Raw genomic sequence first — 17,135 nt, forward strand, 5'->3', positions numbered from 1 at the left:
CCTTATATTGTACCTTATTTTTCAACGTTTTTTTGAATACAATAAATATGCTTCGAAAAAATCGAAATACTGTATTTAGCAGTTTCATTTCTGATACGTCCCCTACCAGGGGCCATCTGAAATGTATTTTGCATATTGTATACCCCGATCCCACTTAATATGAGGTCACACGCCCAGACCAGAAGAACAGATTAACGGCCACTAAAGCAGCCAAACGTCATTGTTATTCACCAATTAAGAACCAGATTTCTTGAACTTCCCTGAGATAACCCACAGAATTTGACAGGCGTGTCCAATTGTGTTTTTAAACCTTGTCCCTTACCCTAACCCAGGATTAGTATCAGATGTGGGGTTAGTGTCAGGATTAGTATCAGATTTGGGGTTAGTGTCAGGATTAGTATCAGCTCTAGGGTTAGTGTCAGGATTAGTATCAGCTCTAAGGTTAGTGTCAGGATTAGTATCAGCTCTAAGGTTAGTGTCAGGATTAGTATCAACTGTAGAGTTAGTGGCAGGATTAGTATCAACTGCGGGGTTAGTGTCAGGATTAGTATCAACTGTAGAGTTAGTGTCAGGATAAGTTTCAACTGTAGGGTTAGGGTTAGTGTCAGGATTAGTATCAACTGTGGGGTTAGTGTCAGGATTAGTATCAACTATGGGGTTAGGGTACGTGTCAAGATTAGTATCAACTATGGGGTTAGGGTAAGTGTCAAGATTAGTATCAACTATGGGGTTAGTGTCAGGAATAGTATCAACTATGTGGTTAGGGTTAGTCTCAGAATTAGGATAAACTATGGGGTTAGGGTCAGGATTAGAATCAACTATGGGGTTAGGGTTAATGTCAGGATTAGGATCAACTATGGGGTTAGGGTTAGAAATCAAGGGTATATCAACAGCTGCAGAGGTCTGTGCAGTTTAAGTGCTGCTTATGATAACATGAGCAATTACGGGAACATCTCTTTTTTACCACAAAATGTTCTCTTTATTTTACTCTACATCAATGGATTGCATGCTTACAAATTATCTATTTTTTTTCTGAAACCTGTGCCTTACAGTATATATCAGTACAGAGTATACTTAAAAATATACCTCTCCTTAATATCTTCAAGCCCTTTGAGCCTTCTTTTTTTTAAATAGAGCATTTCATAAATTTAAAACAATTAAAATACATTTTCTTGTAAATCAAATGTAAGATTTCTAATATTCTTTGAGGGGTTTATGGAGTCATGAAGATCGCCCTTGGCCCCAGGTGATTCTTTCTGTGTTGCCAGCACACGCTGGTAGAGGAACTAAACACAACCATTACTGGAAATATAACATCATATGTAAACATGGCCCATGCCTATTAGATGAGGACACACGATTTAGAACCATCACACGTCACAAAGCTTCAGTTAGACAGACCTCCTTTTCAACTGGGACACAGTGAACCCAGGTCTCAAACAACTCTTATGAAGTGTGTGTATATGTGTGTGTGTGTGTGTGTGTGTGTGTGTGTGTGTGTGTGTGTGTGTGTGTGTGTGTGTGTGTGTGTGTGTGTGTGTGTGTGTGTGTGTGTGTGTGTGTGTGTGTGTGTGTGTGTGTGTGTGTGTTCGGTATAACTACTGTAAACACGTTTCAATTTTACAAACACAATGGCGTTTTTTTGTAGGAGAGCTTATTGGTCCAGCAGCTAAGGTTTATGTGTTAATTGTCAATCAATATTTAGAATTCCAATTCCATTCCTTTCTTTCTCATTCTCTATTATATAATGATAGCAATCTTCTTTTATGTCCTTTACTTTTTACATCGTTACCTCTCATCATCTGAGATTTTCAACAGACTGACCCCTTAAAACAGTTTCACAGCTTTTCACAGCAGTTTCACAGCCCTTTACTTCTTAGAGGGCCCCTACATATTCATAGCATTGAGAGCAGGGAACATCTGTAGTATTTGCTACAGTTGATAATAAATAAATCATCTGTAGAAATAAGTAACGTAATTTATCTTTAAATGTTATGAGATATTTAGTAGACTTAAATGTTTGTTATGTTCAATATTTAAATAAAGGGTACATCTTGGGCCTAGCCAGCAATGTTCAATAGTGAATGTAAAATAAGTAATTGAACAGCTTTAAGAAGTAGTGCTGAATTCATGGCTGAATATGACGCGTGAATGGGACATTTTGTCACCCTTACCCCAATCTCGGAAACCATAGGCTTAGCTTTCGACGATGACTACGGACATTCGACAATATTTATGGGGTTCCGATCTAGCCGGATAACAAATATCCAAGCACCGATTTTCTCTTCCGTGCGCTGGTTATTGTTTTGAAAATTTTTAAGGGGTTTCAGGTCAAGACCACATTTTGGCTGATCTGTTTAAACAGATAAAAAAAAGCTAATAAAAAAAACGGAAATGTAGTCAGACGATAGACGATGTGTTCGGAGATTGTTGCTTTCCACAGACTGTTTACCTGAATGCAACCAAAGCCCGCTCAAACATTGCTCAGTACTACAAACGGAAACCAGAGTGCTTCAGATACTAAAATCTGGTCCAGTTTTAGTACATTTACCATCCCTGTCCCGTGGTTGAAGTAGGCCTACTTAGTACTTTGAAGTAGCCTACATCCTTCAATTCGAAATGGGTAACATCTCAACTAGCTCGTAATTCAAGGTAACCTGGACATATCTGTAGTCAATGCTGATTGGCAGTGATCACATTAATGTTATCAATCAAATCACATTTTATCCAGCCAAACCACGCTAGTTTACGTCACACAGTTTCACAGTTAGAGTGGAAAGAAAACAGTTTCTTTAGATCGAAGGTCTCACGCCAACTAATTTGAAGGGGCTCAATCTTAAACATTGTGACATTAAGATGATTCTTTTAATCTGTTCAAGAAATACATTGCATATGTTTTCTAAATCTATAAGGTAGGGGTAAGAGTAACGTGACATCAAATTAGGTCCCACTTAAAACCTTTTCGAATGATCCAGCTGAGGGCAGGATATGACCTATCACAAGTTCAGACTTTGTAGCAAAGCAATTTTTTTTTGCGTCCATGTGGCAGAATGACGTGTCAATGTCTGATGACGTGAGGGAAGAATCACAAACTTCCTGTTAGGATACACTTCTGCATCCTTTGTGGCCGTATCGAGTATTCAACAATTGGTTGAGGGAGCACAATGATCTTCTAAAATGGCTGTCGATGTGGTGGCGGGGGTTTGGGGGGGGAGATCTTTTTTAAAGGTGTAACGAGTAAGATTACTACTTTAGACATTTAAAAAAGGAACTTTTACCATTATCAACAGAAAGTGAAGAAATACCCGTTTTGACGTAATGTCAATACCTTTCTGTATGATGTTTCAGAGATATTTTTTTTAAGATAGCAGCTAGCCCCGCTACCGCTGGGCCGTAATGTCTCGTAATACCACTTTGTACCACAAGAGGTCAGCGTCACTGCAGTTTCCAGTCTACCCTCAGACATACATGAATGGATGCAAGTAGCACCGCCCAGAGGGCGTATTCTTTCAAGCGTTGCTTTCCACCTCTGGAAACAGCTGTTAGTGCTAACTTTGGCTATGTAGCGATGGCTTATAAATGTAGCACATTTTAAAACATTACTGACAGTGTAAATATGTTAAGTTCGTTGTTGGATGATACGCAATTCACCAAAACGCTTTCCAGACCAGTTAGAATACAATGTGGATGGACAACTTTCACTTTCTGGTAATATGCTGCCCCCTAATGTGTGGAGGACTAATTTGGACAAATCGTACACGTAACACCTTTAAAAGGAAGTATGCTTAGGGTCACCAGGAAGTAGGGTAAGGGGCTACAGGAAGTAGGGCTGGGGTGATCAGGAAGTATTGTTGAAGTCCTTTTCCTTTTTTTGGGACGCTTTGCTACAACAGTATGGCTTTCCTTCCCCTCCTCCTCCTCACACATGTTGTGTGTTTGATGTATAGTCGGCTCTGTGATTTCATATAGCAGTATCCCAGATGACAGCAGTTTTGGTAGAAGGGTAGGGTGGAGGCTGCCTTCTCTTCCAACTGGGCAAGATGGGCATGCTGTCCTGCTTATACAGGCTCTTCTCTGTTCCCTGACGACACTTGATTTCTCCACACAGAACTCTCTTCTTCTCGATCATCTGCATCATAGTAGCATCGCCACAAATCCACGGCATCTGGGAATAGGGTTAGTGTTAGATTGATCTACTGGTGCCAAAGACACAATCATTTGCTTTGACATAAGATGTATAATATAGATGGTTACAAAACTTCCCACCCTTGATTACAATTGACTTATGCTACTGGAAGATACTTTTCATAAAGCCACCATTTATTATATTGGATGTCAAAGTGTAGTTGGGTACCTTACTTTTCCACATTTGTTATGCTTATGTGTTAACCAGAGTGAATGCAACATTCAGTGACTGCAATTTGTGTATTTGGGGTCATCGTCAGCACCTGGCCTGTCGCCTCTCATTACATTATAAACTAAAACCCGCCTTTCACGTCAATGGCAGCCTCCGATTGGCCCGTCGGTTGGCTAGGCGGTCTGAGGGCAACCGGCTTGGACGAATTCCCTCTTTTAATTCAAATGTATGTACGAGGGCTTTTCATCCAGACCGGTGGACATATTTTTTATGGCAAGACGTACAAGTTTAACCACAAGTGTTAATAACTCAAAGAATTGCAACATTTATTCCAATGGTCATCAGCAAAAAATTATGTTCCTCAAAGTGATCAATATTTTTTATGTTTATTGAATACAATAATAACAACTTTAAATTCAAGGTCTTTTAAATGAATGTGAACTGAACCACCTTATTTTTGTACACAAACGGACAGATATCGATCAAAATACATTACAATTCACATACATACGGTGCAGACAACATACCTTACAGACACAACATCAAGAGTGCCACAAAATAACATGCACGACAATGGTCAACGATTATTTTCCATCAACGAAAATAACCCTAGCCCAACATTAACATACAACATGCAAATCATCAGTTCTGCTCTATCCATTTCTATATAAATAAAGAAGAGCTAACACTAAACTTCTACGTTGTTGAACACGCTCAACATTGTGTGTAAACTGCGGAAATATAAAAAATATAAGAAATCATGTTCTACAAGGAAATTCAACGGGGCTATCATGTATAGTTTAATGATTTATAAAATAAACCTTCACCTACATTAATTAAACATGTAAATACATACCTACCAACATATGGATTTTATTTACATCAAATTCTTCAAATAAAGGATTGAAAAATCATTTAAGATTATTAGACACCAATGCAATCACTATTTTCTTTGTAAAAATGTTAAACAATAGTTATAGAATACACATAATTCTTATGATTATACAATACTGTATTTCTATTTACACTTTGCCTCCAAAATGCTGGTTGGACTACTAGAGAACCTACATAGGGGTAGGACTAGAGAACCTTCTTGGGATGGGACACGTGAACCTACATAGGGTAGGACTAGGGAACCTACTTGGGATGGGACTAGTGAACCTACATTAGGTAGGACTAGATAACCTACATTAGGTAGGACTATATAACCTACATTGGTTGTGACTGGAGAACCTACATGGGATGGGACTAGAGTAGATACATAGTGTAGGACTAGAGAATCAATATAGGGCAGGAATAGGCAGCCTACATTTGGTAGAACTAGAGAGCCAACGTAGGGTTGGGGTAGGCAGCCTAAAGTTTGTATTTCCAGATTGTCTAGGCATCTCAGAGCACGTAGGCTCACTTACTGCTACGTTTTATTTATAAAGCCTTTATGGGTTTACGTCCGTCTTGTGCAATTTTATTGCTCAATAATCTGATGGGTACCCTCAGTAATAACATTTGCTAACTGTCCCTAGGGCCGGGTCCATTAGGTACCAGTCCTTCATGTACTCCTTTATGTACTCTGCCCCATCGGGTTGGAACACCTTACGTTCATTTAGAAGTGGAAGAGCTTGTCCATCCTGGTGTTTTTAAAACACTGATGAAGGATATTTAAACAGTTTCTGTAAACTGCCACAGTTTCTAACTGTTTCTTCCCTCTTGTGCAGTTTTTATAATGGCAACATTCCCTTTTGTGTTGTTAATTCTTCTTATGTTGTCTGTTTTCAATTTTTACGAATGGCATGCTGCTGTCTATCTTAGCCAGGACATTCTTGAAAATGAATTGATATCTCAATGTAATTTCCTGGTTAAATAGAAGAGAAACACGGGGTAGGGCTTCGGACCATACATAGTGTAGGACTAGGCAGCCTATATAGGATAAGCATACAGACCATACATAGTGTTGGACTACAGCCATGCATAGAGTAGGACTACAGTCCTGACATAGAGTCGGTCTACAGTCCAAACATTTGGTAGGACCACAGACCCTACATAAGGTAGGACTGCAGACCTTACATATGGTGGGACTATAGACTGTACATAGGGTAGCAATATAGACCCTACATAAGGTAGGACTGCAGACCTTACATATGGTGGGACTATAGACAGTACATAGGGTAGCAATATAGACCGTACATAAGGTAGGACTGCAGACCTTACATATGGTAGCAATATAGACCGTACATATGGTACCCCATCTGGACTAGGCAGATGGGGTAGGTGTTGTTTGCTTTGGATATAGTGCTCACAACAACCTGCTTTTTAACATTTGTTTCAACAGCGTGCAATGTATTCTCTAAACACCAAGCTGGATGACTATTTAACTGCGATGAAGACCGAAAGGTAAATAGTCATGACGAGCAGACGCACAGGAAGGTGGACGGACTGACATACAGAAAGCAGCCAAAACGCAGAGAGAGACAGACAGACGGACAGACAAAGAGCAGACAGGACTGTACACGGCGCCTGACCCTGCCGATCGGGGGAGTCAGTCTGGGGGAAATACCTGGCTGAGGGCCGGATGTGGGGTGAAGCGTTGAGGCGTCCCACCTGGGGTGGGCACCCCCGATGTGGATGCTGAGCGTCCCAGTCTGCACCCAGTCCTGGACTCTGCTGCAGAGAATAGAGTTAAAGGCCCAATCCCATTTCTACCCCTTACCCCTTCCCCTTACCCCTCCCCCTTGTTTTGAAGGGGTAAGGGGAAGGGGTAAGGGGTAGAAATGGGATTGGGCCTTAGGCCCAATCCCATTTCTACCCCTTACGCCTTCCCCTTCCCCCTTCCCCTTACCCCTTCAAAACAAGGGGGAGGGGTAAGGGGAAGGGGTAAGGGGTAGAAATGGGATTGGGCCTAAGTGTCACGAATGCTGCATTGGTGTCCATCAGAAATGCGTCTCAAGGCTCCCCCCTCCTTCTCCTAGAGACATGGTGGGGCTGACTGATGACCGGCCCGTCCTGCTTGGGGCATGGCTAGAGGTGCTCGATGTGTTTCTTTGGACGTCCCATTCTTGGGTACTGATAATCCCTGCCCTCTCCCTCTTGTTACTGTCAGGTTTGATATGTGATCTAAGAACGCCTGAGAGTTATATTGAAAAAAGACAGATCACAGGAAATGGTCATATACTTTAACACTATGAATCCCCTGCAGTAAAACAGCCTGAACCCCTTAAAGTCAAACACCTTGAACCCCCTACAGTCAAACACCTTGAACCCCCTACAGTCAAACACCTTGAACCCCCTACAGTCAAACACCTTGAACCCCCTACAGTCAAACACCTTGAACCCCCTACAGTCAAACACCTTGAACCTACAGTCAAACACCTTAAACCTACAGTCAAACACCATGAATCCCCTACAGTCAAACACCCTGAACCGACTACAGTCAAACACCTTGAACCCCTTAAAGTCAAACACCTTGAAACCCCCTACAGTCACCCACCTTGAACCTACCGACAAACACCATGAATCCACTACTGTCAAACACCTTGAACCTACAGTCAAACACCATGAATCCACTACTGTCAAACACCTTGAACCCCCTACAGTCAAACACCTAGAACCTACAGTCAAACACCATGAACCCCCTACAGTCAAACACCCTGAATATCCTACAGTCAAACACCCTGAACCCCCTACAGTCAAACACCCTGAACCCCCTACAGTCAAACACCCTACAGTCAAACACCACAAACCTCCTACAGTCAAACACATGTGTTGACCACTTGTGGTCAATGCTAAGCTTTCAACCAAGATAATTGAACTCTGTTGGTTTCAGAACATCAAATAAAGCAGGAATCTGATTTGATTGATTGTGCTAAGATGTCTGCTGCACCCAGGGTAGCATCAACGCTAGGTTGGGCTTCAGCGCTTGACTACGAGGAAAACATTGCACACCTGGGCTGAAACATATGGCTAGCATCATCCCCTTTTCCACTTATACTGATAACGTACGTTATGGAAATTTTTTGTCCAGTAGTGAGTTGTCCTGTTGGTTCACCATAACAATATAATAATGTCTTCCACGAATGCTGCTAGTCCAAATAAAAAAGTGTGTACCTTATATAAATGATTAATCCAGACGTGTGTGGCCTGGTTAGTTCACCATACAATATTATTATTTAGTTTGCTATTACCAAGTGCTACGTACCGTCTCCCTCTCTTCCTTTTCTCCCTGTTGATCCTTTACTCACTTCCTCCAAGGGGCTTGTTGGGGTTCGCGACCTTGCAGAAACATTTTGCAGCGAGCCGTTGGCAGAGTTGGAGTTATGGAGTTTATTAGCTCCATCTTGGGACTTATGCGAGCGTGGCATGCTTCCTCCTGCCATCAAACTATCATAAGGGGGAGGACGCTTTAAAGTGAGAGGGGTGAGGCAGCGTCCCATGCTAACAGGGGAGGGACATGCCGAATGGCTGCGGGGGTACCCCTGACCACTGTGGGAGGGGCCAGATGAATTATAGAGGTTGGAGGCAAGTGGTGGAGCAGATGAACGGCCAGACGGGGTGATGGTGTCTCTCTCCCTGTCTTTGCTTTTACGGCGGTGGGACGACTTCTTCGGTGTCTCAGGGGGGACACCCACATGTTCCAACATGGGCAGTCTGGTGACCTCTAAGGGAGTGAGCGGAGACTCGTCAGAGTTTGGTGAGCACTGTGCAGGAGTCGGGGGGAAGACAAGGAGAGGGGGGCGGTGGGTTAGGAGATTGGGGAAAGGTGCAGGGATATCAGAGAGAGATCCCTGGGGAGGGAACAAAAAGTCTGGCTCCAGTACGACCGTCTGGCAACTGTTGTCCCATTTGGAGTCCTGCATGAGTTCATCCAACATGGTGTACTTCATCTCCTCATAAACACCCTCACTCTGGTCGTCTTCCGGGGCCTCTTGGCCCCTGAGGTCTCTGTGGATGTTCCCCACCATCTCAATGTAAACAGGCTCCTCCCCATCAGTGTCTCTGGATAGTGGACTCTGGCTTCGAGTAGAACCTTTGTCCCTTGGCAAAGAAGATTTTTTGTTGCCATGGTTGTAAACGATGTAAGACTCGTCAAAGGATGTACTAAGCTGAGTGTTGGGGTCTCGTTTTGGTTTGGGAGGTGGCATCTTCTTGCTCTCGTCATTGTAAGGCTGGAACTTACCTAAACACAGACAAGAAAACATTATAGCCAGGATCAGAATAAGGTTTGCCATTCTGAATTCATGACGACACTACCAGAAAATTAGTTGTTTTCAAGGTTACAAGGACAACATAACACAAATTCTGTGTGTCTATCACTACAAAAGAGTGTCTATCCTCCCCTCAAAAGACGAAGATTGAATGGGAATAATGAATGGGTTGAAACGATAGTATTGACCGACCCCTGGCTTCCAGGATCTCTAGGGAGTCGTCCGAGGTTCCCGGTCCCCCGTTAACGGCCTCAGAGCTCGTGCTGAGCCTGGTGTTTGGGTCTCTCTTGGGTTTAGGGGGCGGGTGCTTGCGGGCGTTGGGGTCATCGTCTCCTCCTCCCACCGAGTGGAGGGACTGGGAGCGCACGGTGAAGCCCTGACTGCAGGGGGCGGGAAGCCTCTCCTGGGAAGCCGGCATGGTCATGAACCCCATCCGGAAGTGCTTCCCCGAGTAGGACGACTCCGTTGCCATGGTAACATCATCACCAATCCTGGGGGCATAAAAAAAACACTAGTATAGCAGGACTATTAAATGACGCCTAACCCTACACTAACCTAATCCTCAAAACACATGTGTGTAGAAAACACTGGTATGGTAGAAATATATAAAATGATTAGACTGTTAAACGTAAGCTACATTTCGGGCTAGGGGGTATATGCTTAACCCCTACACACTGCATAACCAAAGTACTTCACTTTCTGAGAGAAGTGTATTCTTTAAGTAAACACGTCCGGTTGTGTGTGTGTGTGTGTGTGTGTGTGTGTGTGTGTGTGTGTGTGTGTGTGTGTGTGTGTGTGTGTGTGTGTGTGTGTGTGTGTGTGTGTGTTTGTGTGTGTGTGTATATATATATAGATAAAGATAAAGATAGATGGATAGATAGATTTACAGCCCATCTGCTGTTTTTATATTTCCTATTGCTGCATGTTTCTTTGAGTCTTCGCGTCCACTTTATTTGACACTTCTAACTAATAAACTGTGCTTTAAGGTGACCTTCAGTGTTCTCGGGGTGGTTATTGTTTTTTATTAACCTCCTAACAGCTTCATCCTGCCATCTCTTCTTCTGGTGTTTTTCCTGCAGATAGGCCCAGTTGGTTTCATTCCGTACACGGTCATGTTCCCGGGCGATGTCCGAGGCGTTCTGGATCACCAGACCATCGTATGTGCGAAGGCTGTTGTCCTCAATGTACTGACAAAACCTGGTGCAGGATTCTTCTTTCTCCGGACTACCTCTGGTTGTCATGACAACACTGGGTATGGACACACACACAGAAAATATAAGCCGCCAGTGACAAGCGACACGCATTTCATAATTTACATTCCGGAAACAGCGTAGTGTTCCACATGCATCCACTTTTATGACCTCCAGCTCCAATTCCATACATATCCACAGTAGTTAACTACAAACCCTCACTCATCTCAACCTTAACCTAAATACATAAATACCTACATGCATGCCTACTTAGATACCTTCCTTAACATTACATGAAATTGCATTTACATAGCTGAAACGTTTTATCCAAAGCAAGTAAGTGAATTCAACCCTGACGGTATACATACAATTCATCAAACAAGCTTCCTACTAACCTACATACCTACTATTCCTTGTTAGTGGTATCCCCTTAACCCTAATCTCTCTCCATCCCTCCATATCCTTCCTCTCTCACCTCATCCCTTTCTCTACCTCTCTTGCCCCTCTCTCTCCATCAATCTCTCTCTTTCCCTCCGTACCTCCCTCTCTCTCTACCTCTGTCACCCAATCTCTCTCCCCCCCTTCCCACTCTCGCCCCATTCCTCTCTCATCTCTCTCCATCTCTCTCCCATCCCTCTCCCTTGTTTACCCTCCTTTGCCCCATCCCTCTTTCTCTACCACCCTCACCCTACCCCTCTCTCTCTATCATCTTCTTACCTCTCTCACCCACCCCTCTCTCGTTTTTCAACCTTTCTTGCCCCATCTCTCACCCTCTCTCTCTCTCTCTCTCTCTCTCTCTCCCCCCCATCCCCCTCTTCACGGCTGCATAGTATAAACGGAACACGAAGCAGACTGAGTCGTAACCTAGCAACAGGGAACATCCTCCAGGCATGATGTAATGTAACCTAGCAACAGAAGCATCATCAGTGCATGACGTAATGCTGTGATGTAGTGGTTCTTCGGAGCCAAGGGAAGAAAATGGGCAGAGTAGATGAGGGAAGAGTGTGGGACTTCAATTAATAAAATGAAATAGGAAGAGAGAAGAAATCCTTTTAAATGTATCCCCTCCTTTGGTTAGTGCTAAAATCAGCATGCTCAAGCTGCCACATACTTAACCATTGACCAGCCATTGACCAACCGTTGACCAGCAGTTGACCATCAGTCAACTAGCACTGGTTAAACTGTTCAATCTATTGCTGTGTCAACTATTCTAAACTGGTATTGTCTCAAGTACTCTCTCTTCTAGTCAAAGCTAGTTCTGTCTTAACTAATCCAAACTTATTTTCTTTAAAGTACCTGGTCTAAACTAGAATTGTCAAAGCTATTCTTAACTAGTAATGTTTATGTTTAAACTGGTATTATCTTGACTAGTACTGTCTACTGTCTAAGTACAGTCCAAAATAGTATTGTTCAATCTCGTCAAAACATATATTTCTCCAATATAATCTAAACTAGTATTTTCAAAACCAACAGATCTCAGTCCTAAATTATATTTAAAAGCTAAAAACGACTCAAGTTCTATCAATACAAGCTGCTTGCAAACGGTTTGAGTCCATTTTATGAACAACACAAATGCTTAAATGTGCCTTCATCAGCATTACCTATTATATTTGACTAAATGGTTATGGCTACAATATTTAAATAAACATGATTTTATTGGGCTGCAGGCCTAACTCTTAGTTGAACGGAGATGGTCTCTACCTGAGATTGAATGGGCTGTAGTTCTTATTAAAAAATAAATAATAATGCAATGTAGATCTTCCTTGTCAAAATAGATATGTTATACAGGCCTATCCACCTTTTTGAAATGTAGGGTAGACATACCTTATTCAAATAGAGATGTAATGTAGACCTGCCATCTTTAAATAGAGATGTGATTGGCTGTAGGCCTACCTTCTTAACACAGGGATGAAATGGGATCTAGACCAACCTCATATGAACGGAGATGGAACGTAGTCCTACCTTATTTTCATAGGCATGTATTGGCAGTAGCCTTACCTTATTTAAATAGAGACGTAATGTAGGCCTACCTGTAGTAGTATGTATTGCAAACCTCAGATGGAAGCCAGGAGGAGGTAGGAGGAGGAGAGAGGAGTCATCTCCCTATCCAGATACTGACACAAATATACACAAAGTCTCTCTAAGGTGGTGGACTGATATACACCAGGATAAGAGAGGTAGGAAGACAGAGGGAGAGAGATAGGAAAACAGTGAGAGAGAGACAGTTAGGCAGAGAGAAAGATAGATCGATAGTCAGACAGAGATAGATAGAGAGAGATAGGCAGACAGAGAGAGAGAGAGGGGGAGAGACAGTGAGCGAGAGAGTTTGGCAGACAGAGAGAGATGGGGGGGAGACAGTGAACAAGAGACTTAGGTAGACGGAGAGAGAGAGATAGGGGGGAGGCAGTAAGCGAGAGAGTGAGATGTGTCTTCCTTTTTCCCTTAGGAATAAAAGGAAGGTATGGTTAGTGAGGAAGAGGAAGGATGTTGAGAGGAAGATGAGGAAGAGTAATTCCAGTCAGAATTCCGCATGAGGTCTCTCCCGATCACAGACACAGACACACACACACACACACACAAACACACACACACACAACCCGCTACACACTCACACACTTCAGATGCATGTGTATATATCACTGCTAACCGTGGAACAGGAGGCTGCAACGCCAGCAACATAGCCGCATGTTGACTCCTCCTTCTCCTCATCATGTGACTCCAATGCAGAGGATCTAATTGGTCGTTGAGGAAGAGAGAGAGAAGCAGACTGAGAGAGAGAGAGAGAGAGAGAGAGAGAGAGAGAGAGAGAGAGAGAGAGAGAGAGAGAGAGAGAGAGAGAGAGAGAGAGAGAGGGAGGAAGAGAGAGAAGGAAGGAGGGTAAAGATAGAGAGAAGAAAGATGAAGGAGAGAGAGAGGGAGACATGCTAGACTGAAATGGGAATTAAAGTAAATCTATTGATTACGTGTGTGTGTGTATGTTTGTGTGTGTGTGTGTGTGTGTGTGTGTGTGTGTGTGTGTGTGTGTGTGTGTGTGTGTGTGTGTGTGTGTGTGTGTGTTTGTGTGTGTGAGTGTGTGCACGTGTGTGTGTGTGTGTGTGTGTGTGTGTGTGTGTGTGTGTGTGTGTGTGTGTGTGTGTGTGTGTGTGTGTGTGTGTGTGTTTTTGTGTTATCTCTGTGAGATATTTACATATATATCCTTTGCCATGCGTGAATGATCATGAAAATCTTGCAAATACTTGAGAGGAGAATAGGAAAAGGTTGGTAGTGATAACCAATAGAGGGAGCCATTGAACAGGAATATGATAGTTATGATAACAACCAACAGAGGGAGCCATTGATCCTTAAAGGCAGTTAAACGTCCTTGAAGTAGGAGGAGGGTGTGCTTGTGTGGGATAGAGAGTGTGTGTCTCAATATAATATAATAATTGAATGCACTAATGTATGTTTCGATACATTAGTCCTTAGATTAATGATATGTACTTTAATGATTATTTCTGGGTTGTATCTTCTTGGTTGAATTCATTTATTGTAAGCACTTCATTGTTATCTCTTTTGACATAATCACCAGCTAAATACATTTCATGTAAAAAAATACATAACCCAAAGCCTAGCTATAATCTGCAACTCATCTTTGAAACATTAGTCAATATAAAACATTGGTTTGGGATCATTCTGATCCAATAATCAGGATTTCCCTGGTCCCAGTAGAATGGAGGATCGATTACCAAAAGTTGGGCCAAAAGTTGGGCAGGGTCCCAAAATAAGCACGCAGAGCTGCTCCTATTTTTGGTACTCCTCCGTTTTGGTACCAAGCCGTCTAATGCCGCGTTTCCACTCAAGGGTGCGGAACGGATCGGTTCGCTAAGGTGCGGTACGGGTTGCGTTTCCACCGCCAAAAGTGGGCGTGACCCGGACTTACTTGTACCCGTTTTGGCCTCATTTTCAGTACTCCTCCGTTGGGGTACTGAAAACGAGACGAGACGCCTGAAAGGGTCCCGGGAAATTCTAGCTTCCTCCGTTGATTGGTCGACAGAATCATCACTTCCGGGCGACGTGGGGATAAAAACAAACAAACAGTAGCCTCGAGGTATTATTCTTTACAATTAACATGTAGCGTAAAACGCTTGCTTGGGCAAACAAGGAGGTGGAGACGTTCCTCTGCATTCTTGGGCAGGAAGACGTTGTTTACGATGTTTACGTAGCTGCCGCGGCGATCGACATCCGGCCTACCTTAAAGGGTACTGTCGGCGGTGGAAACGTGACCTCGGAACTGAGCTGGGCTATACCGCCCCCTCCCTACCGCACCTTTGCGAACCGAACCGTTCCGCACCCTGCAGTGGAAACGCGGCATAAAAGGGTGCCGAAAAGGTGGAGCTACACACTGCCATCCGTTGATTGGTCGACAGAATTGTCCCTTCCGTGCAACAGGGGGATAAAAACAAACAAACCCAGTACCAGCGAGGTATTTCTGGACAACGAAAAGATTCGATAATTGAAGAAAAATGTCTCGCAAAAGATTGAGGCAGGTCTTTAGTGTGCTTTACTTTTCTATCCATGTTAATTTATACTTACTCTACAACAATTCAGTTGGAAATATTATACTCTTTACTCCATCATTCATCGGATTACTAAAGTTACTTCGACAAATTGTATTATTAAAATATGGTATCTCTTCTGGTTTAAGGGCTGCTATGATGTCACGAAGCTTATGTAGCTGCCCCAGCTATCGCCATCCATCTTAAACCCTGCCCTACCATAAGGGTACTGTCAGCGGTGGAAACGCCCGCCAGATTTAGCTGTCACTCTCCGAGCCGGTTGAAACGACTCAAGCCACGCGGCATAAGTAGCCTACCCTGGGTTAGGGTAAGAGTTCGGTGTTGCCGGATCCCAGGATAAGGGTGAGGATACCCCGTAGCCCGATCCTAGTAGAAGGGAGGATTTAGAGTGGATTACTTGATCTCAGTTGAAAGGAGGATTTAGGGAGGATTACCCTGATCTCATCTGAAGGGAGGATTTAGATTGGATTACCCTGATCTCAGATGAAGGGGGGATTTAGAGTGGATTACCCTGATCTCATCTGAAGGGAGAGTTTAGAGTGGATTTCTTGATCCCAGTTGAAGGGAAGATTTATAGTGGATTACTTGATAACTTGATTAAGAATTAGAGTTTACAGGGACATGAGCCTTTACTTTCTTCCATCTTACCGTTATAGCAAACACAGCCTTTGTTTATTTTAGGATAACTGACACAACTTTCTTATTTTATTGATGAGAACTGACACAAGCTTTCCAATTTCATTGGTATTAATTGACAAATCTCTCTTATTTACTGCTTATACCTACTCATTATCTGTAGCCCAATTAAGATTTATGTTTTTGGTGATGTTGATGGCCAAATACATTTCATCTGAAAATATCTTTTTTTTCATATTTCATTTATGAGTTAAATATTATGTATCCAAGGTGCTTGAATTGTTATGATTAATTAAGTCTAGATTCTTATTCAGATACATGACGACATTGAACGTGCAAGAGTAAAGGCATCTTGTTAATGGGTACAGGTAAACTGGGTTTTTCCTGTCATCGTCCACTTTGTATTTCATTATTTGAAGCATTTTTTTCTGAGAAAGGTGCTTGTCTAGCTGCATAGACACGGCAGAGCAGAGGGAACAACTTTTATTAAAAAAGCCTTTCAACAGTTTCATCAGAGTTAATTAAGACTCCGAGGCAGCTTGCCGACTAAAAGGGTTTATTCTGCTGCAGCTGCTCCCTGAGACCTGTTTAGGGTACACTTAAATCACTTCCTCTGCTGGGGATGCGCTTCCTGCCTTTCAGAAGAGGACACGTGATGCATACCTGTATCCCATGTGACAATGACTACAGAACCCTAACCCTAACCTTAACCATAACCCATTACTGTGTCCTGTGTGACAGTGACTACAGAACCCTAACCCTAACCTTAACCATAACCCATTACTGTGTCCTGTGTGACAGTGACTACAGAACCCTAACCCGAACCTTATCCTGAAGCCATACCTGCAGCCCCTGTTACAAAAGGGAGCCAATCGTTATATCATATATACTACAAAATATTTAATATTATATGTACTATGTGTAAGGAATAAACTCATTATTTTACATAAACTATGTTCTACAAGAGATTAATATTATATGTAGCTGCTATATGTAAGTAATTAATGTTACATTTGTAGCACATTGATTCAGAACTGTTAAAAGCAGCAGTGTCCCGTTATTAAAAATAATGCAAACCCAGACCAATCAGGATCAAGTCTACGCCAATGCTGTTGGATCACTCCCACTCATCCAAACCCACTCCATGATATCCCAAATACATCTACGGTTGATGACCCGCCAACTCCTCCTACAGCACCAG

At 42.8% G+C, this 17,135-nt stretch overlaps 1 protein-coding gene across 2 annotated transcripts; it reads right to left on the reverse strand.

Annotated features, from left to right (window-relative positions):
* Positions 1–1,478: 1,478 nt before the first annotated feature.
* On the reverse strand, positions 1,479–13,410 carry nyap2a (neuronal tyrosine-phosphorylated phosphoinositide-3-kinase adaptor 2a). 2 transcript variants are annotated; one of them, XM_030337163.1, is made up of 6 exons: positions 12,773–13,410; positions 10,582–10,800; positions 9,745–10,043; positions 8,547–9,524; positions 6,909–7,012; positions 1,479–4,165 (listed from the first exon to the last, which is right to left on the reverse strand). In XM_030337163.1, exons 2-6 carry the CDS (start codon positions 10,791–10,793, stop codon positions 3,962–3,964), a joined length of 1,797 nt encoding a protein of 598 aa, XP_030193023.1. In that variant the 5' UTR covers positions 10,794–10,800; positions 12,773–13,410; the 3' UTR covers positions 1,479–3,961. The 2 variants fall into 2 exon arrangements, with proteins under 2 accessions (XP_030193023.1, XP_030193022.1); XM_030337162.1 differs by having other exon boundaries at positions 6,909–7,015; positions 12,773–13,409.
* Positions 13,411–17,135: the final 3,725 nt, after the last annotated feature.

The sequence above is a fragment of the Gadus morhua genome, chromosome 16 (genome assembly GCF_902167405.1).
Source record: "Gadus morhua chromosome 16, gadMor3.0, whole genome shotgun sequence".
Classification (NCBI taxonomy): domain Eukaryota; kingdom Metazoa; phylum Chordata; class Actinopteri; order Gadiformes; family Gadidae; genus Gadus; species Gadus morhua.

What these genes read in the sequence shown, in the direction of transcription:
- nyap2a (XM_030337162.1), bottom strand. Translation starts at nt 10,793, where the DNA reads ATGACAACCAGAGGTAGTCCGGAGAAAGAAGAATCCTGCACCAGGTTT. An exon ending in AGAGATCCTGGAAGCCAGGG is followed by an intron (nt 9,525 to 9,744) that starts GTCGGTCAATAC and finishes GTCTGTGTTTAG; the next exon opens with GTAAGTTCCAGCCTTACAAT. An exon ending in CACATCCGGCCCTCAGCCAG is followed by an intron (nt 4,166 to 6,908) that starts GTATTTCCCCCA and finishes CCCTATTCCCAG; the next exon opens with ATGCCGTGGATTTGTGGCGA.